At 52.6% G+C, this 20,593-nt stretch overlaps 1 protein-coding gene across 3 annotated transcripts; it reads left to right on the top strand.

Annotated features, from left to right (window-relative positions):
* Nucleotides 1-300: 300 nt before the first annotated feature.
* GNG12 (G protein subunit gamma 12) lies at nt 301-18,811 on the top strand. Of its 3 annotated transcripts, none has more exons than XM_042873615.1 (5): nt 301-353; nt 6,701-6,759; nt 7,393-7,492; nt 16,111-16,227; nt 16,879-18,811. In XM_042873615.1, exons 4-5 carry the CDS (start codon nt 16,132-16,134, stop codon nt 17,002-17,004), a joined length of 222 nt encoding a protein of 73 aa, XP_042729549.1. In that variant the 5' UTR covers nt 301-353; nt 6,701-6,759; nt 7,393-7,492; nt 16,111-16,131; the 3' UTR covers nt 17,005-18,811. The 3 variants fall into 3 exon arrangements, with proteins under 3 accessions (XP_042729549.1, XP_042729551.1, XP_042729550.1); XM_042873617.1 differs by having other exon boundaries at nt 7,393-7,511; XM_042873616.1 differs by lacking the exon at nt 301-353 and adding an exon at nt 6,098-6,194.
* Nucleotides 18,812-20,593: the final 1,782 nt, after the last annotated feature.

The following is a 20,593-nucleotide window of genomic DNA, read 5'->3' as shown; positions in this document are numbered from 1 at the left end:
ACAGCGCTGGGAGCTCTTCAGGAGAAGCCATTTCTCCTCATACCCAACCTGCCCGCCCTCTGATACAGCGGCATTTCTGTCCCCAGGAACATCGACCTTCCTCCCGACAGCAACGCGACGGGAAAAAAAAAAAGGCGGGGGGGGGGGGGTGAAAAGGGTTGTTTTCGAACACGAAAGCTCTCCTTCCCACGAGGGACCGGCTGCAGCCCACAGCTCCGCGCCGCGCTCCGCGGGGGCCTCGGGGCAGCGCAGGGCCGGGCCGGGTCGGGGCCGGGCGGGGCGAGCGCGGGCGGAGGAGGGCGGAGCGCGGGGCGGTCGCCCCTGGAGACGGCAGCGGGCGGAGGACGGCGGCGGTGAGCGCGGGTCGGGGGCTGCGGGTGGGTCGGGCCGCGGCGGTGGTCGCAGCGCTCGGGGCCGAGTTTGGAGTCGTTTGGCCGTCGTTGGGTCGGGGTGGTTTTTTTTCTATTGTTATTTTTCCTCCCTTTCCTCCGGAGCGCCGTTCCGCGCGGCGGGGCCGCGGGGCGCATCGGGGCGGGACGGGCCGAGGGGCGGCGGGGCCTCCCCGGCAGCCGGATCGCTTCTTCGGCTTCTAAACTCCGCCGAGCCGCGGCTGCCCGCTCCCGGCGGAGGAGAAACAGAGCCGCTCCCTGCGGGCGGCGCCTCGCGGCCTGCGCGGGTGGTGCGGGGCGGCCCGGCACGTGGCGCTGCGGGACGCGGCCTCGGCCCGGCGCCGTGCGGTGCCCGGAGCGCGACGCGGGGCGGGGGGAGCGCGGCGCGGCGGCTGCGCGAGGCCGCGGAGGATCCTGCGCCGGGACGGCGGCACGAGGCGGGCTGCGCGCCTCTCCGGCCGGCGCTGAGCGCGGGGCGCTTCGCAGCCGGCATCTCCGCCGGTTGAGGGCTGCCGGGTGGTCGTAAGTTGCTTGTTGGCTGCTGTCTGGGTTAAGAATTCGTTTAGGAGTAAAATGAGGCGAGTAAGTAATGGGACGGCGGTAGGATGCTGTGCTGCTCCGGTAGCCCCGCGCGCGATTAAAGGATTAGGATGCAGTTAATGACTTCCCGATCCCGTATTTCAGCCTTGCGTTGGATGTATGGCGGTAATTTAGGGATCTTTAATCCAGTGCCAAAGTGGCGAATGAATTCCAGTGGACAGCAGCTGGTGAGGCTGGAGTTGTGTCGTGGAGCCGGCTCGTGTCATGGCACAGCAACACCTTTATGTGTGGTTGGTGACCCTGCACACAGCAGGGGGTTGGTCATGATCATTTGATGATCATTGTGTCTTTTTCAACCCAGGCCATTCAATGATTCTATGATTTACCTGCTAACAAAGCCGTGGGTTAAGAGAGGAACCATCTCTCCACCTGTATGTAAAAGTGAGCATGGTGTTGTGTTGTGTTTCAGGTACTGTGTTTCAAATACGTGCCTCTGTGGCTATGTAGCAGCTTTACTTTCATGAGCACTGAAGGTGCATTTCTCGGTCTGTGTTCCTCACAATGCTCAGAATATTTCAGCCCAGGTCATGAGAAGCTGCTCTGTAGAATGGAGCTGTGGGAAATGCAGGCCCACAATAGCTCTGGAAGCACTGAGCCCACCAGGGAGCTGCCCCACGCCGTAGCTCTTCCAAGTGGGAATGAGCTTCCTGCCCTGGTCCTGATGCAGCATCTTCTGATTAGGCTCCGTTACAAAAGCAAGCTCTAATTGCTCTGGAAGCACTTGGTGCGGCCCCAGAAATCATCACTGCCTGCCTTCTCAATTCATCCCTGAGCTGGAGCAAGGGTTATGGCACGAGCATCTTCTTGGGGCAGAAAAAAGAGGTACTTGCTAAACAGTGTGTAATCAGCTTGCTGTGATAATATTGGTCAAAAGATTTAGCTGCGTTCTTAGAAGGATTGTGTTTCTGCAAATTAAATGGTCATCTGTGCTTACCAACAATGCAGAAATGAGTGGGGCTCTTGGCTCTCGTGGCCTTGCGTAGAAAAGCCCTTATCGTGCTGAGATAGGATCAGTAGTAAAGCTTTCATTGGCTTTAATGAAAGCAGAAAGCGAGTTCCCCCAGATCTGGAAAGTAGTTGCAGACTCGCCATTTCTTGGGAAATTGAAGCTGCAGATGTTTGATGGCTCTCGGGATTTGCTCTGAGTTAATCACTGCTGGAGTCATGCAGCTGTTTTCTGCATTTTGTCATGTTGCACAATGAGACCCAGTTTTTCCAAACCTGAGTGTTTGTACTGCACTCGGCACTGTGGTCCCCTCTGGAATCCCCTTATTTCTATTCTCCACAATAAGCTGTTGAGGACTATGGAAGGGAGGGAGAAGAGAAAATCCGAAAGTCATGAAGGAGAAGTTTTCACTCCGTATGTTGTTTGAGAATACTGCAAAGAGCAGAGGTGATGGCAGAAGCCCTCGGAGCTCTGGTAGAACTCTCTGTTTTCCCTCTGTCCAGAGACTCCAACAAATCCATATTTTTAGCTTTGTTTCTTTGAATGTTCAGTAAAGCAGGCGGCGTGTTTATGTTCGGCTTCCTGTGTCCGTGTCAGCATCTTGGCATGTGATGGAGTTTGAGCAAGAATCGGAGCGCCTGGATGTGCTGAATGATGGAGGGCAGGCTGTGTGCCTGTGGCTGCTGGGGTGTTGGTGGGTGGAACGGCCTTTTCTCCTTGCTGGGATGAGAACTGAGCCATTTACACCGTCACAGTTCCAAAGGTGCTTTACCCATGAGTGGGAACTGAGCTTTAAGTGTCTTGGTATCAGCGGGGTGCTTGGAGAGTAGGTGTCCATGTAGAATTGAGTATGGGGAAGAAATCAGTGGGTTTTGGTTGCTTCAGGATGAGGAGAACAAAACATGTCCTGGGATGGTGCAAGATGGGGTGGGGTGGGGTGGGATGTGGTGGGGTGGACAGGGTGCAATGAGGTGGGCAGCGTGGGACGGGGTTTTGCAGCAGGGTCCGGGCTGCTGCTCACCCTGGCCATGGGTGCAGCCCTGAGTAGGGGCTCAGCAGGGTGGGCACACGTCAGCCTCAGGGTTCTTCTCATCAGGAACCAGTGGATATCGCTGGAGAGGGAAGATGTGGGCTGAGGATCAGAGAAACCTGTTGTTGCGAGTCTGGCTTGCAGAGCAGGAATAGCTTCAGCAGCACTGCTGGGTGGGTGGGAGAGCCTCACAAGCAATGGCTCTGCCCTGACAGAAGGGTGTAGAAGTGGATGCAGCATTGGCCATCTGTGTGATGTGCTTTGGGGCCATGCATCTCCCGTGCTTCTGGCATGTTTTGGTGCTGCCTTCCCTGGGCTTTCCTCCCTCCTGTGTCTCGGGACGGCACCAGCAGCCAGCTGGAGGTGGGCAGCACTGCCACACTTGGTTCCTCCGTCAGTAGTATCTGCATTATTGAGTACAGACTCTGGCTGTGAAAAAAGAAATCCTTTGGCCCACAGTCATCCCAAAAGCATCACTACTTCTGTGCTCTGTATCCCAGCAGAGCTTTCACAGCATCATCGCGCTTGTGTGTGATGTGCACATGCTGATGTACAGATATATGTATGTATAACATGGGTGTATTTGGCAGAAACAGATGTTTTAATTGTTTATCAATGTGAGCTTCAACTTAAAAGCAATTATAGCGTAGGAAGTCTGTCTGCAGAAAGGCTTTTCCTGGGCTGTCTGTCCCTAATTGGACATGTTTGGATTTCTGTCCTGTTTTGTTAGGTCTTTCTGCCTATGTTTTCTCAGCAGTTGGTGCAGCCTACAGTTCTAAGATATGTGATGTGTCTGTGTATACCTTTTAAGTTAATAAAAGAGAAAAAGGTTCTTTGCGATGTCATTAATCATTGCAGGGAATGGCCAGAAGTGTTTCCAGAAGAAAGTTTCCTTTCTGTTTTCAAAAATGAAAGCGGGCAGATACAGAAGGCATTTACACTCACTGCCATCTTACAGCGGTGCGTGAGGAGTTCTGTCCTGGGGTGGCTGGCTCTGGTTTGCATTAGGAAAGTGAAGCTCTGGTGAAAGGTGCTGTGTAGCTCTCCCTGTGCTGCCCAAGGCTGCTGCTGGCACGGTGGGATGCTGCTGGCATGTCTGCCTCTGCTGGCTGTGGAGGGACAGAGAGCCAGTGCTTTGGGTATGGAACCTTGCCTGATCGGAGCTGTTGTTGCTACTCACATGCTTGCTTTGTGAATAATTATTATTTGATAGGAAATGAGGAGTCAGACAGGACAGAGCTACCTGCTTCTCCTCTGCTTTACAACAGAGCATCAGCTTCAGACCAGCGTGGTTTAGACAGGCCGGTGCATCGCAGGAGTGGGAAAGATTTTGTTTGTGTGTAAATTCAGTTTATTACTGAGCTCGTAAAATCCTCGCTGGTATCTAGCAGCATGAGAATTAAACCTTAGAAGGAAGAAAAATGCACGTCCTGAAATGTCAGGCAGCAGCACATCAGTTCACGTAAAAACCACAGCGTTTCTCTCCCTGCTCCCCTGAGCTGCAGGACGCTGTTCCTGCGAACAGAGCTGCATGGGAAGGCCTGGGGAGTGCAGGGCAGCGTGAGGGCTGGGTCTGCAGCCGTGCGGTGGTGGGGCAGGCGTCCAGGAGATGCTCATTTCCGAGTAGCAAAGCAAAGAATCTCCAGTTCAGTTTGTCAGGAGACGTGTGTGCCTCTCGGTGCTGCTGAGTGCAGCAGGGAGGTTTGCAGAGCCAAGAAGAAGTCGGGGGTTGGGCTGAGCAGGCGGGTGGGCTGGTGGGCTGTGTGGTCCTGCTGAGCCTGCCTTGTGCTGCTGCGAAACCCAGGGGCTTCATCCCCAGCAGCGCTGCTCCTGCGGGAGCACTCCCAGAACTTCCTCCTTTCAGAGCAGCTTTTGGAGTGGAAAGAAGACTCCTCCTCTCTCTTCACTTTTTATATCCCAGCCTGTGGCTGCTGCTGAGCCCAGGGCCGTGTGGGCTCCCAGCCTCCCAGCACAGGGCTGCCCTTCCTCCCAACAGGAGCTTTTGTGGGCCCGAGAACTGACGCCTTGTGGCTCCATAGCAGAAAGTGGCCCGTGATTTACGAGTCCTAATTATTTGCAGGGTGCTTCTAGACCTTGATTTGTCCTCTCTCGGGAAGTGGAGGTGGGTAGATTACAACTTTCCTTACTTTTCTGTAATGGCTGTAGGACCAGAGCTGGCCATTGTGTAAGCAAGCAGAAGCTGGTTTTCATTAGCAACTCATTTTGCACGGTACGGCCGTCACAGGTATGTGCAGGAGGGTTGCATGCTGCTTGTTTTATTTCCTTGCTGTGTGTGAGAAGCACAAGTTCAAAGCAGGGATAAGCAGGGACCGCCTGCAGCTGGGCTGTGTCTGCTTTAATGTAACTCGTTCTTCCACTCTGCACAGGGGTTCTAACAGCAGCTATGGAGGTCTGGGTGCCGTTTCCAGTGTGGCATTTATTGGCAGAACCCACCTGTGTGTCCCCTTTCTCTGCAGCTTGCAGAGCGGCTGCTGCTGAGGCCGGCGCACTGAAGGGTGCCTGCCCTGCACCCAGCCACCCGCTGCTCCATGCAGGGCTCTGGGCCAGGGCACCCTGCCACTGGCAGACAGTGCTGGTTTCTCATCCAAAAAGTGTAAGCGGTGATCCTGGATCCTGCCGTGCCTTGGTTAATGAGTTATCGGTGTCCCAGCTGCTTCCTCAGCTTAGTAATGCCCTTGCGTGTGGTCAGCGGTTTGCAGCGTACCTGCAAGGTGATGTCTCTGCAGAGATACAGTCGTAGAACTTTGCACTGTAAATGATAGGAAAGGTTAATACACCGAATACTAATGAGTATTAGATCAGTAATTGCTGGTTTTACGACTTATAGCATGTACTGCACACCCTCGAGTGTACCTCCTAGAGTGTACCTCTGGGTGTGTTGCACTCAGCCCGCACACCCACAGGCTTCGTGTAGGTCAGATATTAGGAGAAATGTCTTCAAAGAGTGGCTGGGCACTGGCACGGGCTGCCCTGGAAGTGGTGGATGCTCCAGAGCTGTGGGGATGTGGCACTGAGGGATGTGGCGGTGGTGAGCTGGGGTTGGGCTCCAATCAGGGCTCTCAGGGTTGTTTCTCCTGCTGCTTAGCATGGCTGCTGGGATGCCAGTAGAGGCTCCAGCAGCACAGCTTTGCAGCGTGCCCAGGACTTTGCTGTTTCCTTCCCAGAAAGGGAGGGACGCAATTTGCCTGCAGCTGCAGTTGCAACACAGGTGAGAGGCAGCTGCCCCTGGCTGGGTGCTGCGCTGGGAGGCCGGGGGGGGGGGGGGGGGCGTCTCCTACCCCTGGCTGCCTGACTCAGGTGGGTGCATGCCTGCTGCACAGAGGGCCCCCTGTGGTAAAAAATGACCAGCTGAGGTTCTTGTATTTATTTGACTCTAATGCCAAACGAGCTTCGTGGTACGTTGATCTCATTCTGTTTCTTCCTGTTAACCCATATCAAAATCTGGTAGCCGTGTGTTGGTTCCTTGAATCGTACTGGAAGGGAGAATGGGGTGTGGGGAGGCTTCTGTTGGGGGGGGGCAGCCAGAGAGCCAAGGCTGTGTCCTCGGGAAGGGAGTGAGCTGGGCAGAGGGCAGCCTGAGGCAGCATTCTGTGAAGCTGTACTCAAACTGAAATAGTCTTTGTGATCAGGATTAAACCACGAGTCGTCACCCCTTTTTGCTTTGACTTTCTTGCACTATGAAGTACTTAACGTTTTTATCTGACTTTGTTTCAGGGTCATTGCACAAATAAAAGCAAAGCAAGGCGGACGAGTTACGGCACTGCCCTATGTAGGTGAGTTTCCAGCACTGGGGGCAGATATGCTGTTGGAAGGGAGTTGCCTCTCCCACATAAGTCAGGCTGTTCCTCGTTGGCTACATCAGTTAGCAAGAGGTACCGTGGAAGCCTCCATAAATGTCTGCATTTGCTGGGATACGTTTGTAATTATTGTCTGACTGTGACAGAGTGCAAATCCTTGTTCCTATATTCTCCCTTTTCTTGAAATAAATAATGTGATAAATTCTTGTAGCCATACCTGCATAGTCATAGAGCCGTACAGTCATTAAGGTTGGAAAAGCTCTCTCAGCTCCTCAAGCCCACTTCGTGCCCACGTCCTTCAGTGCCACATCCCCACGGCTCTGGAGCACCCCCAGGGGTGACCTCTGGGCAGCTGTGCAGTGCTGAGTGCTCTGTGGAGAAAAGATTCTCCCCGTATCCATCTCTGATACAATGTGAGGCCATTTCCTCTCATCCTATTGCTGAAACTGACCCCCACCTCGCTACAACCTCCTTTCAGAGAGTTGCAGAGAGCAATAAGGTCCTGCCTGAGCCTCCTCAGCTTTGCAGCCCTGTAGTGGCTCTGACCCAGGAACCAGGGAGCTCTTAGCAGAGATTTCCTCCCAGCACTCACGATTTTATCTTTTTCAGACAAAGGAATTTGCTGAAGGCCACGGAACCTGAGGCCGAGCAGCGTCTTGTGACTCCCAGTCTGGTGCTTTGATTGCTGACTGCTCCTGCTTTACATGCAGTAAGATCAACAAATTTTGGTACACCCTGAGTCTTTCTGTAGTTTGTGTCTTTTTCTCTTTTAAGCAACTGGGGAGTGCTGTGTAGAAGAGCAGGTTGCTTCCTGGGGGAAGAGGTACCCCAGGTTGGTAAGGCATGCAGATTGCCTTTATTGACAGTATCAACCTGAAGGTTTTAAAACAACACTGCTCAGATGTTTTTCAAAGTAACCTTGATATAGAAGTCAGCTTTTGACTTTCATTTATACTAAAGATAGAAAAAGTCCAGTCAGTGAAAATACAGAGTAAAATGAAAGCAGGTTTTTCCGCTATTCATTTCCCAGCAAGTAAATTGGGTTTGACAGAATCATGTGTTTGGAGGCTGGCTTTGAAATGAAACATAGCTGTAGTGCAGGCTCAGCCAGCAGAGCTGTCCTGGTGAAACAGAGCTGGTGGTAAAGGAGCACATCCTTACCGGGGTACCCAGAAGGACAGATTGGATTTTTGTTGGGGATTTTTATGCATGTCAGAAAGATGGGCTAATGAAGAGACTGGCAGTATTGTTTGCAGTTACAAAAAAAAAAAAAGAAAAGAACATTCTGAGGATTTTCAGTTGAGAACAATCTCAAGTATAGCTCATGTGAAGAAGCAAGCACCAAAGCGCTGTGTTCCCTGTTTTAGGGACCTCTCTGCTCTGTGTGTTCTGTGGCTCACATTTCAATAGGCACTTGTGCAGACTGTACAAAAAGACAGCCTGCACAGAACAGAACCTTCTGTGCCCAGCAAGAAAAAGAAAAAAAAAAGATGTTGGGTCTTCTGGGGCACTGCATTGCAATTTGTGGGGTAAATCCCCAGGAGTCGACATCTTCATGGGGAGCACTATGTGCTGCGTGCTGCAGGTGATTGATTTCTTACCTTTTCTTTGTACAAACTGTCTTCCTTTCTTTTAACAAAACCCAATTGTTTCTAGTCTGTATCGAACGCTTGCACTGCGACTGTAGGGTGGAATTCAGGCATTTCCCTGCTTGCCAGATCTCATTTCCCACTGCGTTTAGCACTCAGCCACGTGTTCCCTCGCCAGGCATCTCACCCTGCCTTCCACTGGGTGTCAGTGCGGCCCCGTGCAGCGCTGTCTGTCCATCCGTGCAGCTGGGCCATTGCAGGCTGTGTGTGCTGCCTGCTTCTGCCCAGCAGGGCAGCCGGCTGATGGGGGGGTGCTGGTTATATCCTTATTTGTGTGCTTTCTGATTAACATTACCCTTAGGACAGAGAGGTCCCTATAGTAGAAATATCGCCACAGTTAGCTTCTGCAGCGCTTGCTTTGAAGGTTATTTCAGTGCCCAGCCACAGTGTTTAACTCTTGGCATGCACTCACATTGCTTTGGGTTCTGCAAGTCGGAACAAACCCAGCGTGGAGCAGCCGTGACTTCCCACAGGAAAACCAACTGCAGCATTCAAGTCCCAGCCCAGCCTGCAGCTTCCTTGCTCCCACGCAGGTGCCTGGGCAAACCACACATGCTGAAGTGCTCGCAGCACTCAGGGAGCCTGCAGAAACTGGTGAATCCTTGGCGCTGCAAGGCAGGCAGCAGGGCATGCAGCACTGCACGGCAGCTATCTCAGGTGTCACAGAGTAGTAAGCAAAATCGCTGCCCTCAGAGGTGGGAGAAAAGCCCTGGTGGGGTAAAAGGGTGCTGCTGGTAGGGTTGCTGCAGAAAGGTCTTGAGGGCAGAGCTGGGGAGGAGCAGGGTTAGGGTAGTTTGCTTGGGCTGGTGGAGCCTTTGTGGTCGGTGGTGACGTGCAAGAAGGGACCAGCTTCAGGCTTTGTGAAATGCCTGGGGAGACTGCAGGACAGGGCATAGTTTCACTTGTAAGCCTGCAGTGTTTGCTGTGGAATCACCAAAAACATAAACAATGATCCCACCGTGCCACTTTGCAATCATTCTTGGAGCAGAAGTGCTGCCTTTGGCCAAGCACTTGTGATTGGCACACCGGAGAACTGCACCCACACCTGCTCCTAGACCTGTCTAATAGTTCCTCCATCCCAGTGAGTATAAAAGGAAAATGGTTCTGTGTTCCAGCTCCCAGCACGTGGCCTCTATCAGCCCCACGCATGGCTTTTGTCGCTGTAAAAAGGAGACATGCTGGAAGCTTGCACGTGCAGATCAGCTTTAATGTCAGGTTCACGCTGACCCCGGCTCTGGGCTGCTTTATTCACCTACAGTTTTGAGATATTCAACTTAAAAGGTATCTTGTTTTGAAAGAAATACTAACAGGGCGCCAGGCTGAACCCTTCTGCAGCTGCTGTAGCCTAGAGCTGCCTTCAAATAACGCATGAAGCCCGAGCTGTGCAGAACAGAGCAGCTGTGCAGCACAGAGCTGCCATGCCCGGCCGAGCTCCAGCAGTGCTGCTTTAATTACATCTCACTCAGCAGGTGGCCCAGCACTCCTAGATCCAAAAGAGTAAAGAAGATAGATTGGTCTTTAATTATCCCAGCTGGAGCCCAGCTGCAGTGCCTGCCTCGTACCTGCTGAGGCCGTTGTTCTGAGCGCCTGCTGTATTTTAACCTCCTTCCTTGCAGCCTGTGGAAAGAAGTAGGGCAAAGTCTTAAAAACAGGTTCTTGTAGGGAATGGGGTCAGCTTTGCCTGGCTGTGGCTATTTCTGTTCTTATTTGTTAAAAACACGAGCATATGCTCTGTGTGACATGTGCTCTGGATGGTTCGTGTGTTTTTGTAGCTAAACCTTCCCATGGCCAAGAGTGGCTGGTGAGCATCCTTTTTCTTTTTTCTTTTTTTTAAAAGATCGTTATTTAAACAAACCAAAGTCCTCAGTTTTCCACGGAAAAAGGTGTTTTCCCCAGAAGATGAGCTAAGCCTTCCCACTGGCCTGTTTGGCTCCACTCGTTTGTTGACTCTGCTGCTAATGCAGGAGTCTTGGCCTGCGTGTGCTGCTGCGAGTGTCTGGAGAGGGCACGCAGTCTTCTCGTGCCTGCTGTCGTTTGCACCTTTCCCATAATAATTCTTTCCACTGCTGACAACCTTCAAACAAAAATATGTTTTTTTACTACTGAAAGGAAGGGTTTATGTGACAAAGGGGGAGCGGCGGGTGCTGTTGGAAGCTGTGAGCTGCTGCCTGAGCCTGGTGAAACCCTCCTGCTGTGCTGGGCTTCCCCACGTCCCTGCTCGATCCTTCCCACTGCTGCGTGCCGAGAAGAATTTTCAGCATTTCTGTACACAGAGTGCCTGGCCGTGCCCCTCTGGAGCAAGGCACGTACTGAAAAATGTTTTCCTGCAGCAGCTGATTTCACCCTTTCACAATGGAGGAGTGGAGAAGCGATAAAACCCAGAGCAAGGGTAGGGACAGTGGATGGACAGGGCACAAGGTGACCGTGAGCGCACGGCAGGGCATCCCGTGGTGCTTGCTTTGGAGGTGGGCTCTGCCTGCTGGAGGCTGGGAGCCCTGCTGGTTCCTGCAGTGGAAGCTGTTGCACCCTTCTGCTCCTGCAGGCTCTATTATTACGAAGGAGAAAATCAAAGCTGTGTGGTGTGCTGGAGGCTGGAAGCAAAGAGAAGCTCGTCCCTATGGTGCAGTAAATGCTGTGCTGTGGTGAGCCCTGTGCAGAGGGCGAGCTGCAGGCAAACCTTCCCCAGCGGGTGTGGAGCACGGGCACGGGAGCTCACTTCTTTTATTAGAGCAGCAATAGCTGGAAAAAATAAACCCCATCTGTTTTCAGACATAGCTGTGCATGTTTTCAGAGCACTTCTGTGGAAATGCTTTGGTCTTGGGTAGCATTGCTGGGAAAAGGCTGTTGATGGGACTGATAATTTGGTCTCTTTTTAGCTTGTGAGTCAGACAGCGGGGAGTTGCACCGTGGCTTCAGTGCTGCAGGTTTCCCTCATCCCTAACCCTGGTCCTGCTGGGTCCTGGTTCTGCATGGCTGCGCGTGGGCACTTTGGGGACCAGGGCTGTCACCTCACGCACGTCCTCCTTGCAGCAGCAAGCACAGTGGGTCCTCAGCCATGTTTGGGCACTGCCACGAGGCTGCAAGAGATGCCACCGCGAGCACCTTGTGTCCTTGCTTGGGTGGTTGCAGGGCAGTCTGTGCTGCCCTTCCTGCAATCTGTTACACGTACCTTCAGGCAAATGCACCCCAGAGGAGATCACCCAGTTTGAGCATGGATACAGACAGATGAGATGTTTGCAGCAGCTCGTTTATCAGGGTAGTTGCCAGGAACTCAGAGGGAAAACAGTGTTGGGAGATGACCTACTTGTATACGAAGCTCCGTGCAGAAGAGATTTGGTAATCTTAGGAGGACCATTAAAGTAATGCTGCTTCTGTTTGTTTGGAGATGAGGAAAGGTGGCAATTTAATTTTCTAATGTCATGTTTTTGTTTTTTAGGGATCTGATTTATTACCAAAGCAAGTCAATTGGGAAAATAAGCCCTGCAACTTCCCTAACGAGGTCACTGCTTGAGGACAGGACAGGGTTCTGGGGAGGCTCCACCCACTCCAGTGCCAAAAGGAGTCATGGCCATAGGAGACAAAGGCAGGGCAAAGCCAGCCTGCCCCCACTGCAACAAAATGAAGGGGGGACGTATTCTGTTTTAATTCCACAGTGATTGGTGTTTAATTTTGTGTGTGTGTGTGTTTAGAAAAGGAAATACGGAAATCAGAGCAATTGGCAGATGTTGAACTATCGTACTTCTCAGGGATGCAACCATTACTTTGGGAGAAAATCAAGGTCTTGCTTGCTTGTTTGCTTTTTCTTTCCACTCCATGGTTTTTCAGGAGAAGAAAGGAAAACTGTGGAGGCTGGGGTCTGAGTTAGGGCTCAGGTTGTAGCAGATCAGTGCTGTGTCTGTATCCATACGAAGCAGCACCTTTCTGTTCCAAAACGATGATGTTTCTGTGTTGACTTTGCAGTGTGCCAGCAGAGCTTGTTATCAGTGCAGCAGGTGTGCTGCTTATCAGATCCAGCAGCATGAATGAGAGGCCCTGCTGGAAGCTTCTTTTTTTTCTCTAAAATGTGAGTGTTGGGCAGCGGGAAGCTCTGAGCCACGGCCATCCTCTGCATGGTTATTCTGTAGCAGAAAAGCTGGGCTACTAACTGGCCCACAGGCTGCACAACTTAGTTAACCTGATGTAAAAGAAAACAGCTCCGGAGCAGAGGAAAAGAAAACCGGTGAGAGCTGACACGTTTCCAGAGAAGCCACGTGTGGGTGCGATGGAGTTCTGCTGCTGCTGCACATCCCAACCTGGCAGCACTGGAACCGAGTGCTTGGGTCTGCCTGGTGGAGGTACAGTGATAGCTGTGCATGGTCTGGTTTAACCTGTTGTGTGATCCCAGCCTCCTGGGCCATCCCTGACAGATCCTGAAGGGCTGTTTTGACACGTTTGGTGTTGCGGGAGGCAGGGAGAGCTGGGTGGGGGCAGTGCTCTGCTCCTGCACTGTGCTTCCATCCTGGTGGAAATGGCACCTCCAGAAGGAGAAGGGTCTTCCGATTTCATGCTGTATTCTTTGCAGAGCAGGTTCCAAAGCAGCAGATGGTCTCAGATTTGTTACCTTTTCTTTGTGGTACTCTCTCTTTCCCAGCAATACAGCAAATGATCTGAATGTGAACCTTTGCAAACAGATGGTGACTATTTCCAGACAAATGTGCTTATGTCCGTCAGCTTTCCCATTTCTCTTGAGTAATTTGCAGGTTGAATCACCAACCACGCCATCAAAATGCACTTTAATATTTGAGTGACGCCAGTATCAGTGATGCAGGACGCTGTGGGGTACTGCATCTCTGTGATTAACAGCAACTTGTCTGCAGTATGGTGTTACATGGAGCCTATCTGAATCGGTGACTGCATTTGTCGTGCTGTTCGTGCGCAGCGTTTTGGACTCCCATGCATCCCTCCTTACAGCTGCAGCACACACACTTAGCTGCAGAGCTGATCCCGGAGCGCCGTGCCCGCCCTGCTGCCCAAGCTGACTCACCATCCAGCTCTGCCACCTGCTGCCTCCCTGCATGCCTTGGGTTCAGGCTGGAACAGGCTTGCAGTGCTGCAGGGCGAGTTGCTGTCGTGCAGAGCACCCTGCCTTCCCTCCTCCCCCAGCAGCTTTCAGCCTGCGTGCACCGCTGAGGAGGGGCTGGTTGTGATCTGTAGCCTCATGCAATTACTGCAACTTTGCAGACACCAGGAGCAACTTCAACACTGCTGCATGGGTTGCGGCCTCCTCCAGGAGCTGTGTTCCCACACCTTTGGGAGTTTTGCTTGGGGACTGGCAGCGTGGGCAGCAGGCACAGGTAGGGCTGCACAGCCCAGCTGCTTCCTCCCTTCCCTGCAGTCGCCAAGGTGTCCTGTGCTCCAGTTTCAGGAGCTTTGTTCCAGCTTTCGTCCAGCTAACTGCACACAGGAACCTGGGATGGAAGTATTTAGAGGAGTGTGCATGGTTTGTGCTGCAAATGCAGCAACCAAGAGCCCTGCATGCTGCCAAGCACTGCTTGGTGCTGTGATCTTTGCACTGGCACGAATTTAAAGACTCTGAACTCAGAGACCTTCCACGTTTACCCTGGATTGGGTCACTTGGAGCACAAGCAGCATTTGAACCAGTTCTGTCTCATGCCTGTCTCCTCCCAGCCACACACCTGCAAAGCAGGCTGGGGAGCCCAGGAGCTGCCTGCTCCATGGCCACGTGGCTGTGTGCACATCAGAGAGATTCGTGACTATGTTTTCAATATCTCTTCCAGGAAGTAAGTTTCTAATGCTGCCCAGTACCAATTATTAGATCCCTCCTACCTGCGTGTGAGCAGGAGGCATCGCTTGCCCATTTGCAGTAACAGGCTGCTGGATGGGACAGCCTCCTGCACCCTGCTGCTGCCTGCTCCCTGCCCAGCAAAGCAGTTTCTCAGCTGCTGGATGCTGCAAGCAGCCCCAGCCTGTGGTCACTGGGCTTCGGGGGTTCAGCAGGGAGAACAGCAGCTCTCTCTGCTTGTGAGTCACCGCGGGGGGTTTTGAGGAGCAGCAGGAGTCAGCTGCAAGTGGCCAAGCACGAAATACCTGTTAGGACAGCACTCGCAGGGTTTCTCACCAGTAGATCATAAGATGCTTAAGAAAAAGTTAATCGCCTTAGCTTTGTTAATAATTTAAAGACGTTTTTAATGGATATGGGGTTGAAATTATATTTTCTCCAAGCCAGCCAATGTTGTCCCAGCTGCACTACGGACTCATTTTTTGCACATAAGTGATGCCCCAGGCAGTGTGCTGCCTGCCAGGACTGTTGGTGCAGGTTGCAGCCCCTCCTGCTTCAGAATGTGCCTGAGTTGGGTAGGAAGGGGCTCACTGAACTTCACTGAGGCAGCACCTTCTTGTGGGAGTTCTTGGCTTTGTGCAGTGATTGAGGCAAGCAGCAGTGGGACCAAGTCCCACGTCCTCAGCACGCAGCTCACAGGCGTATTAGGGTAAGCAGGAGCATTGCTGCATGGTGCAGTGAGTTGTTAATAGGGGAAAATGCTGGAAGATGTTGGTGTGGAGGGTGCTGGGTGCTGATGGCATCACATCCTCGTTGGCAGAAAGCGCTGCTGTTAAGGGCAAGCTGGGCATTAACGCAGCAGGGCCCCGCAGGAGGGACGGGAAGTTTGGAAATGTGGGCTGTGCCAAACCAGGGGCTCGGTGCACAGAAATGCTGTTCTCAGCACACAGAGCAGTGGGAGGAAAAACAGCACTGCTGCCCTGGCCAGCGTGTGGGTAACAGAGGCCTGCGAGGAGAGGCTGTGTGCGGCCCCAGGAAGGTCACATCCAGCTGCCTTCAGCTCGAGCCCCTGTAGTGCTGTAAATGATTTAAGCACAGCACCACGGAGCCAATTATTCTGGAGGATCTGTATAAAACAAACACTGGAGTCTGTGCATTGCTAGTGCTCGCGTGCTGCTGCACAGACGGGTCTGACAGGGCAGCACTGCCTGAAAGCAGCTCTGACTGCTGGCTGCCTGCTCCCAGCTGTACTTACAGGGGGCTCTGTGACACATTTTGGCCAGGACCTGGTTACCAGCGTTCCCCAAAACACTGTCCCAGTCCCTCGGTGCAGCGTTGGGGGCAGGAAGGGCTGCACCACCCCCATTGAGCTCCTCTGCCGCAGAGTCTCAGCACTCCGTGGCCCTGCCTGGCTGAGCTCAAGCTGTGCAGGGCTGGCAGCTGTGAGCAGTGACAGCAGCAGCATCCTCCTGCCCTGCTGGATAGCAGCCAAACGCCGCCCGCAGTGGGGTCCCTGCTTTGCCTCCTTACCCAGAGCAGCCAAGTCCCGGGGCTGTGCTTTTTTTTTTTTCCTGCTATGACTCCATATATGGCCATATGGGAGCAGACAGCAGCTGGGAGTATTTCTGTGAACTTTGGCTGTTGTTTTTTTTCCCTGGGATGTTGTAAAGCTGCCACAGACCTGGGGCGGCTGGGGTGGGGGGACGGCAGAAGCGCCGCCGTACGCTGGAGCTCAGTGCAGTTTTTCTGAGGGTGTTTGGTGCCGCTCAGCCGACAGACCTGTTGTGTAAAATAAGAAAAATACAATAATGCTTCTTGCAGCTTGTTGTGTCTTTGTAGAGAAGCAGCTCAACGTGCTGTGCCACCTTTGGAAAAATAACCGGTTGTTTTTCCCAACAGAGCATCGCCGGCTCGCTGAAAATGTCGGGTAAAACAGCCAGCACCACCAACAGCATAGCTCAGGCCCGCAGGACTGTCCAGCAGCTGAGAATAGAAGCCTCAATAGAGAGAATAAAGGTGAGAGCACGGCCTTCCCCAGCCCCTCTTTCCTCCTGGTTTCCCCAGACAGGACATGTGCAAAGGGGACACGGGGGCGGATTTTCCCTCATCTTGGAACTCGGTGTTTGCATTTCAACCTGGAAAACCTGCATGGTAGTAAGTCGTTCTTAATTGCACACCCTGTGATGGGTGCCCCATCCCTGGAGGTGCCAGCAGTGCAAACTCAGGAACACACACAGCAAGGTACTCTTTCTTGGTGCAGGGTTATGCAAGGAAAGACCATATTTAGTGTTCTAGAAAGTGTTAAGTCATCTGAGGACACTTCTGTTTATTGTCCCCAGCGTTACAGACAATAAGTTCCTTATTACAAACCTGCTGCACGATTTTGAGCCCTTCCTGTTTGTTTTTGGTCTTCTGCAGAAGCCTCGTATAAGCAGAGCCATCCTATTGCCTCGTGTCACAAACCAGTGCCAGAGCAGCTGGAGGAGCTCCCCTGTGTGGACAGGGCTGGCCCCAGGGTGAGGCACAGGGCTCTGTCTCTTGCAGGAAACAGGGTGTGGGCCTATGAGGTGCTGATGGCCCAGCATCCCTCCCTTCACACAGGGTCACATCCGCTCCTATTGCTGGTTATGGGGAAATAGTGGCCATGGTATCTTCTGTCTTCTGCAGGTGTCGAAGGCATCAGCAGACCTAATGCTCTATTGCGAAGAACACGCCAAGAAAGATCCATTGCTGATGGGCATTCCTGCTTCTGAAAACCCATTCAAGGACAAGAAGACGTGCATTTTGTTATAGGGGCACAGCAGTGCCTCCGCAGCTCCCTGCAGGCAGATGTGTAGGCAAACAACCTGTAAGGTACCCGGTATTCACTGTCCTCTTCTCACGTGTAGAAACCATCTCTTAGGCTTTCTGAAGCGTTTCTTCTGCTCCCAGTCTCCGGTAGGAAGCGAGATTTCACGCTCAACCACTTTTCCCTTGGCCAGAGGAGTGGGGTCCCTTTGCAGAGCCATGGCTCTGATTGCGCTCCTGCTGCGGCCTCACACACACAGACCAAAGCTGCCCGGCTTTGCTGCAGAACACAGCTGGGCTAAGAGTTGGAATCCCCATTATGAAACATCGGCGGTGTCACTCTTGTTGAAATCAAGTGCATGCAGAGCAGGGCCTCCCTCTGCAGCGTTCAGATGTGCATTTGTGCACGTGCACACTTAGAAGTGCATTATCGAGCAACAGCTACCTTGAGAAATGATGGTAGTGGCTGCTGCAGAGCTCCAGGCTCCTGCTGAGGCCCTCGGTGTGCTCATTCCTCTTGGCAGGGCTTTTGTCACGTCAAACCTAATGTGTGGAGAGTCAGGTAGCCGAGGGTTTACTTCCTAGCCTTCAAGAGGAGTTGAAAAAGCAGCTTTCAGTTTTAATCCTGGTTTTCTCATGTCTCTCATCAAAAATCTGTGTTGTTATTACAAAAAAGAAAAGCTGTCCAAAGAATCAGAGGCGACAGGCTCATAGTTGCTGTCTTTGTGGTGGAGTTAGAGGTGTGGTTCTGCCACTCGAGGTCTCATTTGTGATTTGTGCAGGCACTCAGAATTTGGCTCTTCCCGAAATCCCCCTCTTGAAGGGGAAAAAATGCCAAACTGCATCCAGATTGTGGTTGTGCAGGTGTAACAGGGAGCCTTTCCATCAAGGAAGTCATTTGATATATATACATCATAAAAAAGTCCTTGCGTGTGTGTATATAAATATATAAATACATAAACTTTAACAGGATATTTATACAAACATTGCGTATTAACAGCAGACTTCCAGGGGACTTGTAACAATTCTGCCTTTCTCTGTAGCTGTGGTCCAGGGCTGGAGCTGTGAGCGGCCATCGCTGCGCGTTCCTGCGAGGGTGCTTACAGGACTTATTAACCACTTGTAATTTACTGTCTTACGTTGCCTATTTGTCATTTCTATATTAAATTATATACGCACTGTTGATAATATATTGAGAAATTATATATTTGTTTAACGAGGCTCTTTAACAAACAGCTCAAAAATCTGAACGCGAGGCTGGCAATAAGAAAACTGTACTGCTTCCTCTGTGCTTACATTCAAATTATTTTTATAATTAGACTATTTTTCTAGCGATGATTTCCAAATAATAACGTAGATCCATGCTTACTTTATCTTTTTTACTATCTTTGAGTCCCATTTTATAACACATCTAGTTAGGCACTGTCAGTAGCTGAGCTGGGGAGGCCAGCAGGGGCATGCAGAGGTGCAGGGGCTCATGCTGTAGCCCAAATATTGCTCCTTCCAGGAGCCATCAGTGCTGGTTAGAGCTCCTCGCCCCACCAGAGGTAGCCTGAGGTTGTGGTTTGGCAGCTGCACTGGTTGATGGAGGTCTTTTCCAACCAGAATGGTTCTGTGATGCAGGGTTGTATGTGCAGAGCCAGCCTCAGGTCCAGCTTTGTCCCTGTGCTGTTTGTGAGCCCGGACACGAGGTCCTGCTGCTCCTGTAGGCTGGAGCTCTGCCGCCTCTCATCCTTCCCACTCGTACTGCCATCCCCCCCAGCACACAGGATGCTTACCTTTGTACTTTCTAATAAAGAAGTCCTGGCACGGAGCTCCTGGCTGCTCACTTTCTGCTCGCGTGGAACCTCTGGGCGCTCCCCCCGCTGCAGTGGGGCTGTGTGTGCCACAGGGTAAAGGGAAATCCTTTCCTTCAGACCTTCTCACTGCTGCGTCTGATTCTCTGCACACTGAGTGCATTTTCCCACATTTTCACGCAGTGCTGACATCCTCGAAGCACCGGGGCAAAGATTCACATCAGCATCTCCTTCACTGCCGCTTGTACTTCAAAGAGCAAAAGGGTTGTGTGTGGGCACAGTGTGCCTTTGTGTGATTGAAAACACCGTGCCAGTTCTCTTCCCTTGTTTCTCAGCTCAGACAGAGCACCTGAGAGTGACAGTGAGATGCAGATGCTGGCGTCATCACACAGCTTTGCAGGTCAGCTGTGTGTTGGTGCATGCAGTGTACAGGGTCATGTGTGGGCTCCAGCAGCTACTTTTCTGTGTGCACCTTTGCTCTTTCACTATAAATGCAGCAGCAAAAGCACAGGACCTGTATTCTCAGTGGTACAGGAACATGGTCTCTACAGAAGAATGAAAAAGGAGAAGCGAAACCATGGGATACTTGGGGGCAGGGTGGGAACTGCTTCGGTGCCCCCACCTGAGCCTGCTTCATGGCTGGCACTGCTGCCGTGTGCGTTGGGTCTCCCTTCCCCACCATCCCAGGAGCCAGCTTGGTGTGCAGCTCTGCTTCTCTGCAAGCGTGATTTTGCTGCTGCTTGATTCAAAGGGGGAAAAAAAAGTTCGGGTGTTCTGCAGACCCTTGGTAAAGCCATGGTTCTGTTGTGCGGGAGGAGGGGGAGTTTGTTTGATTTTTCTCTCTTTCCATTTTGCTGGTTTGCTTTGCCAAAATTGACTGTACTCGGACTTGTTGTTCTCATCTCGACATACTTTGGTTTTGAGTCAAAGGTCCCGTGTTGGTTCGCAGCCTGGGAAGGGAGGCTGTTCCCAAGCGAAAGGCTTTTAGCTTCACACGTACGCGTGTACCATCCGTACACGGAGATGGATGGGGTGCTGCAGGCTGCCCTCGCTGCGCGCTGGGCTTGTGGGAGCCAGGCCTAAAGCACGCTCTGCCGCAGCCCCTGGGTGAGCAGCAGCCTGTGGGGCCCAATGTGGGATGAAAGAAGCGAGCTGCGCTGGCACGTGTTTGGGGTCAGCTGCGCTCGGGCTTTGCTGGGTCCGTGACATCTGCGCTCCCAAAGCACCGTGCGCCAGAATGAGGCATTTTGAATGCAAAGGGAGGAGGCGGCACGGGATCAGCGCCGGGGCCGCGTTCGCTTTAGAAATGCTGACGCTGGCCACAGGCTGTAATCACAGAGCTAAAAATAACATGTTTGGGAAGCTCCCGCGTTGGGCAGCCCCAGGCTGGGCTGCAGTGGGGATGCAGAAATTGGGGGCACAGAGTGGGCGATGCTCACAGCTCCCCACAGCAGAAGCGGGGCCTGGAAGGGGGGGCTGCTCTTTGGGGGCAGGGGAGGGAACGCTGCCCGCTTTGTGTGCAGCAACAACAACGCATGCAGCTGCTCGTGGGCCCTGCTGCTCCCCCCTGCCCGGCTCCGAGAGGCACAGGGAGCAAAGCCGGGGGGGGGAAACGGCTGCACAGTGCAAACGGCTGCACAGTGCAGTGCTCAGGCACCGGGGCTGCAAAGGGAGCGTTGGGAAAGGGGTTCCTGCACAAAGCAGTGGGGTTTCCCCGACTTGGAACAAGCCCCAGGCTCCGTGGGAGCTGTTAGGGCAGCTGAAACGCTTCCTCATGTTTGAACTACTCTGCAAAGCGG

This window comes from Lagopus leucura, unplaced genomic scaffold, assembly GCF_019238085.1.
Source record: "Lagopus leucura isolate 7727_CA_CO unplaced genomic scaffold, USGS_WTPT01 Super-Scaffold_100009, whole genome shotgun sequence".
Lineage (NCBI taxonomy): Eukaryota > Metazoa > Chordata > Aves > Galliformes > Phasianidae > Lagopus > Lagopus leucura.
Note: the sequence above shows the minus strand (reverse complement) of the source record. Positions and strands in the feature narration are given on the sequence as shown.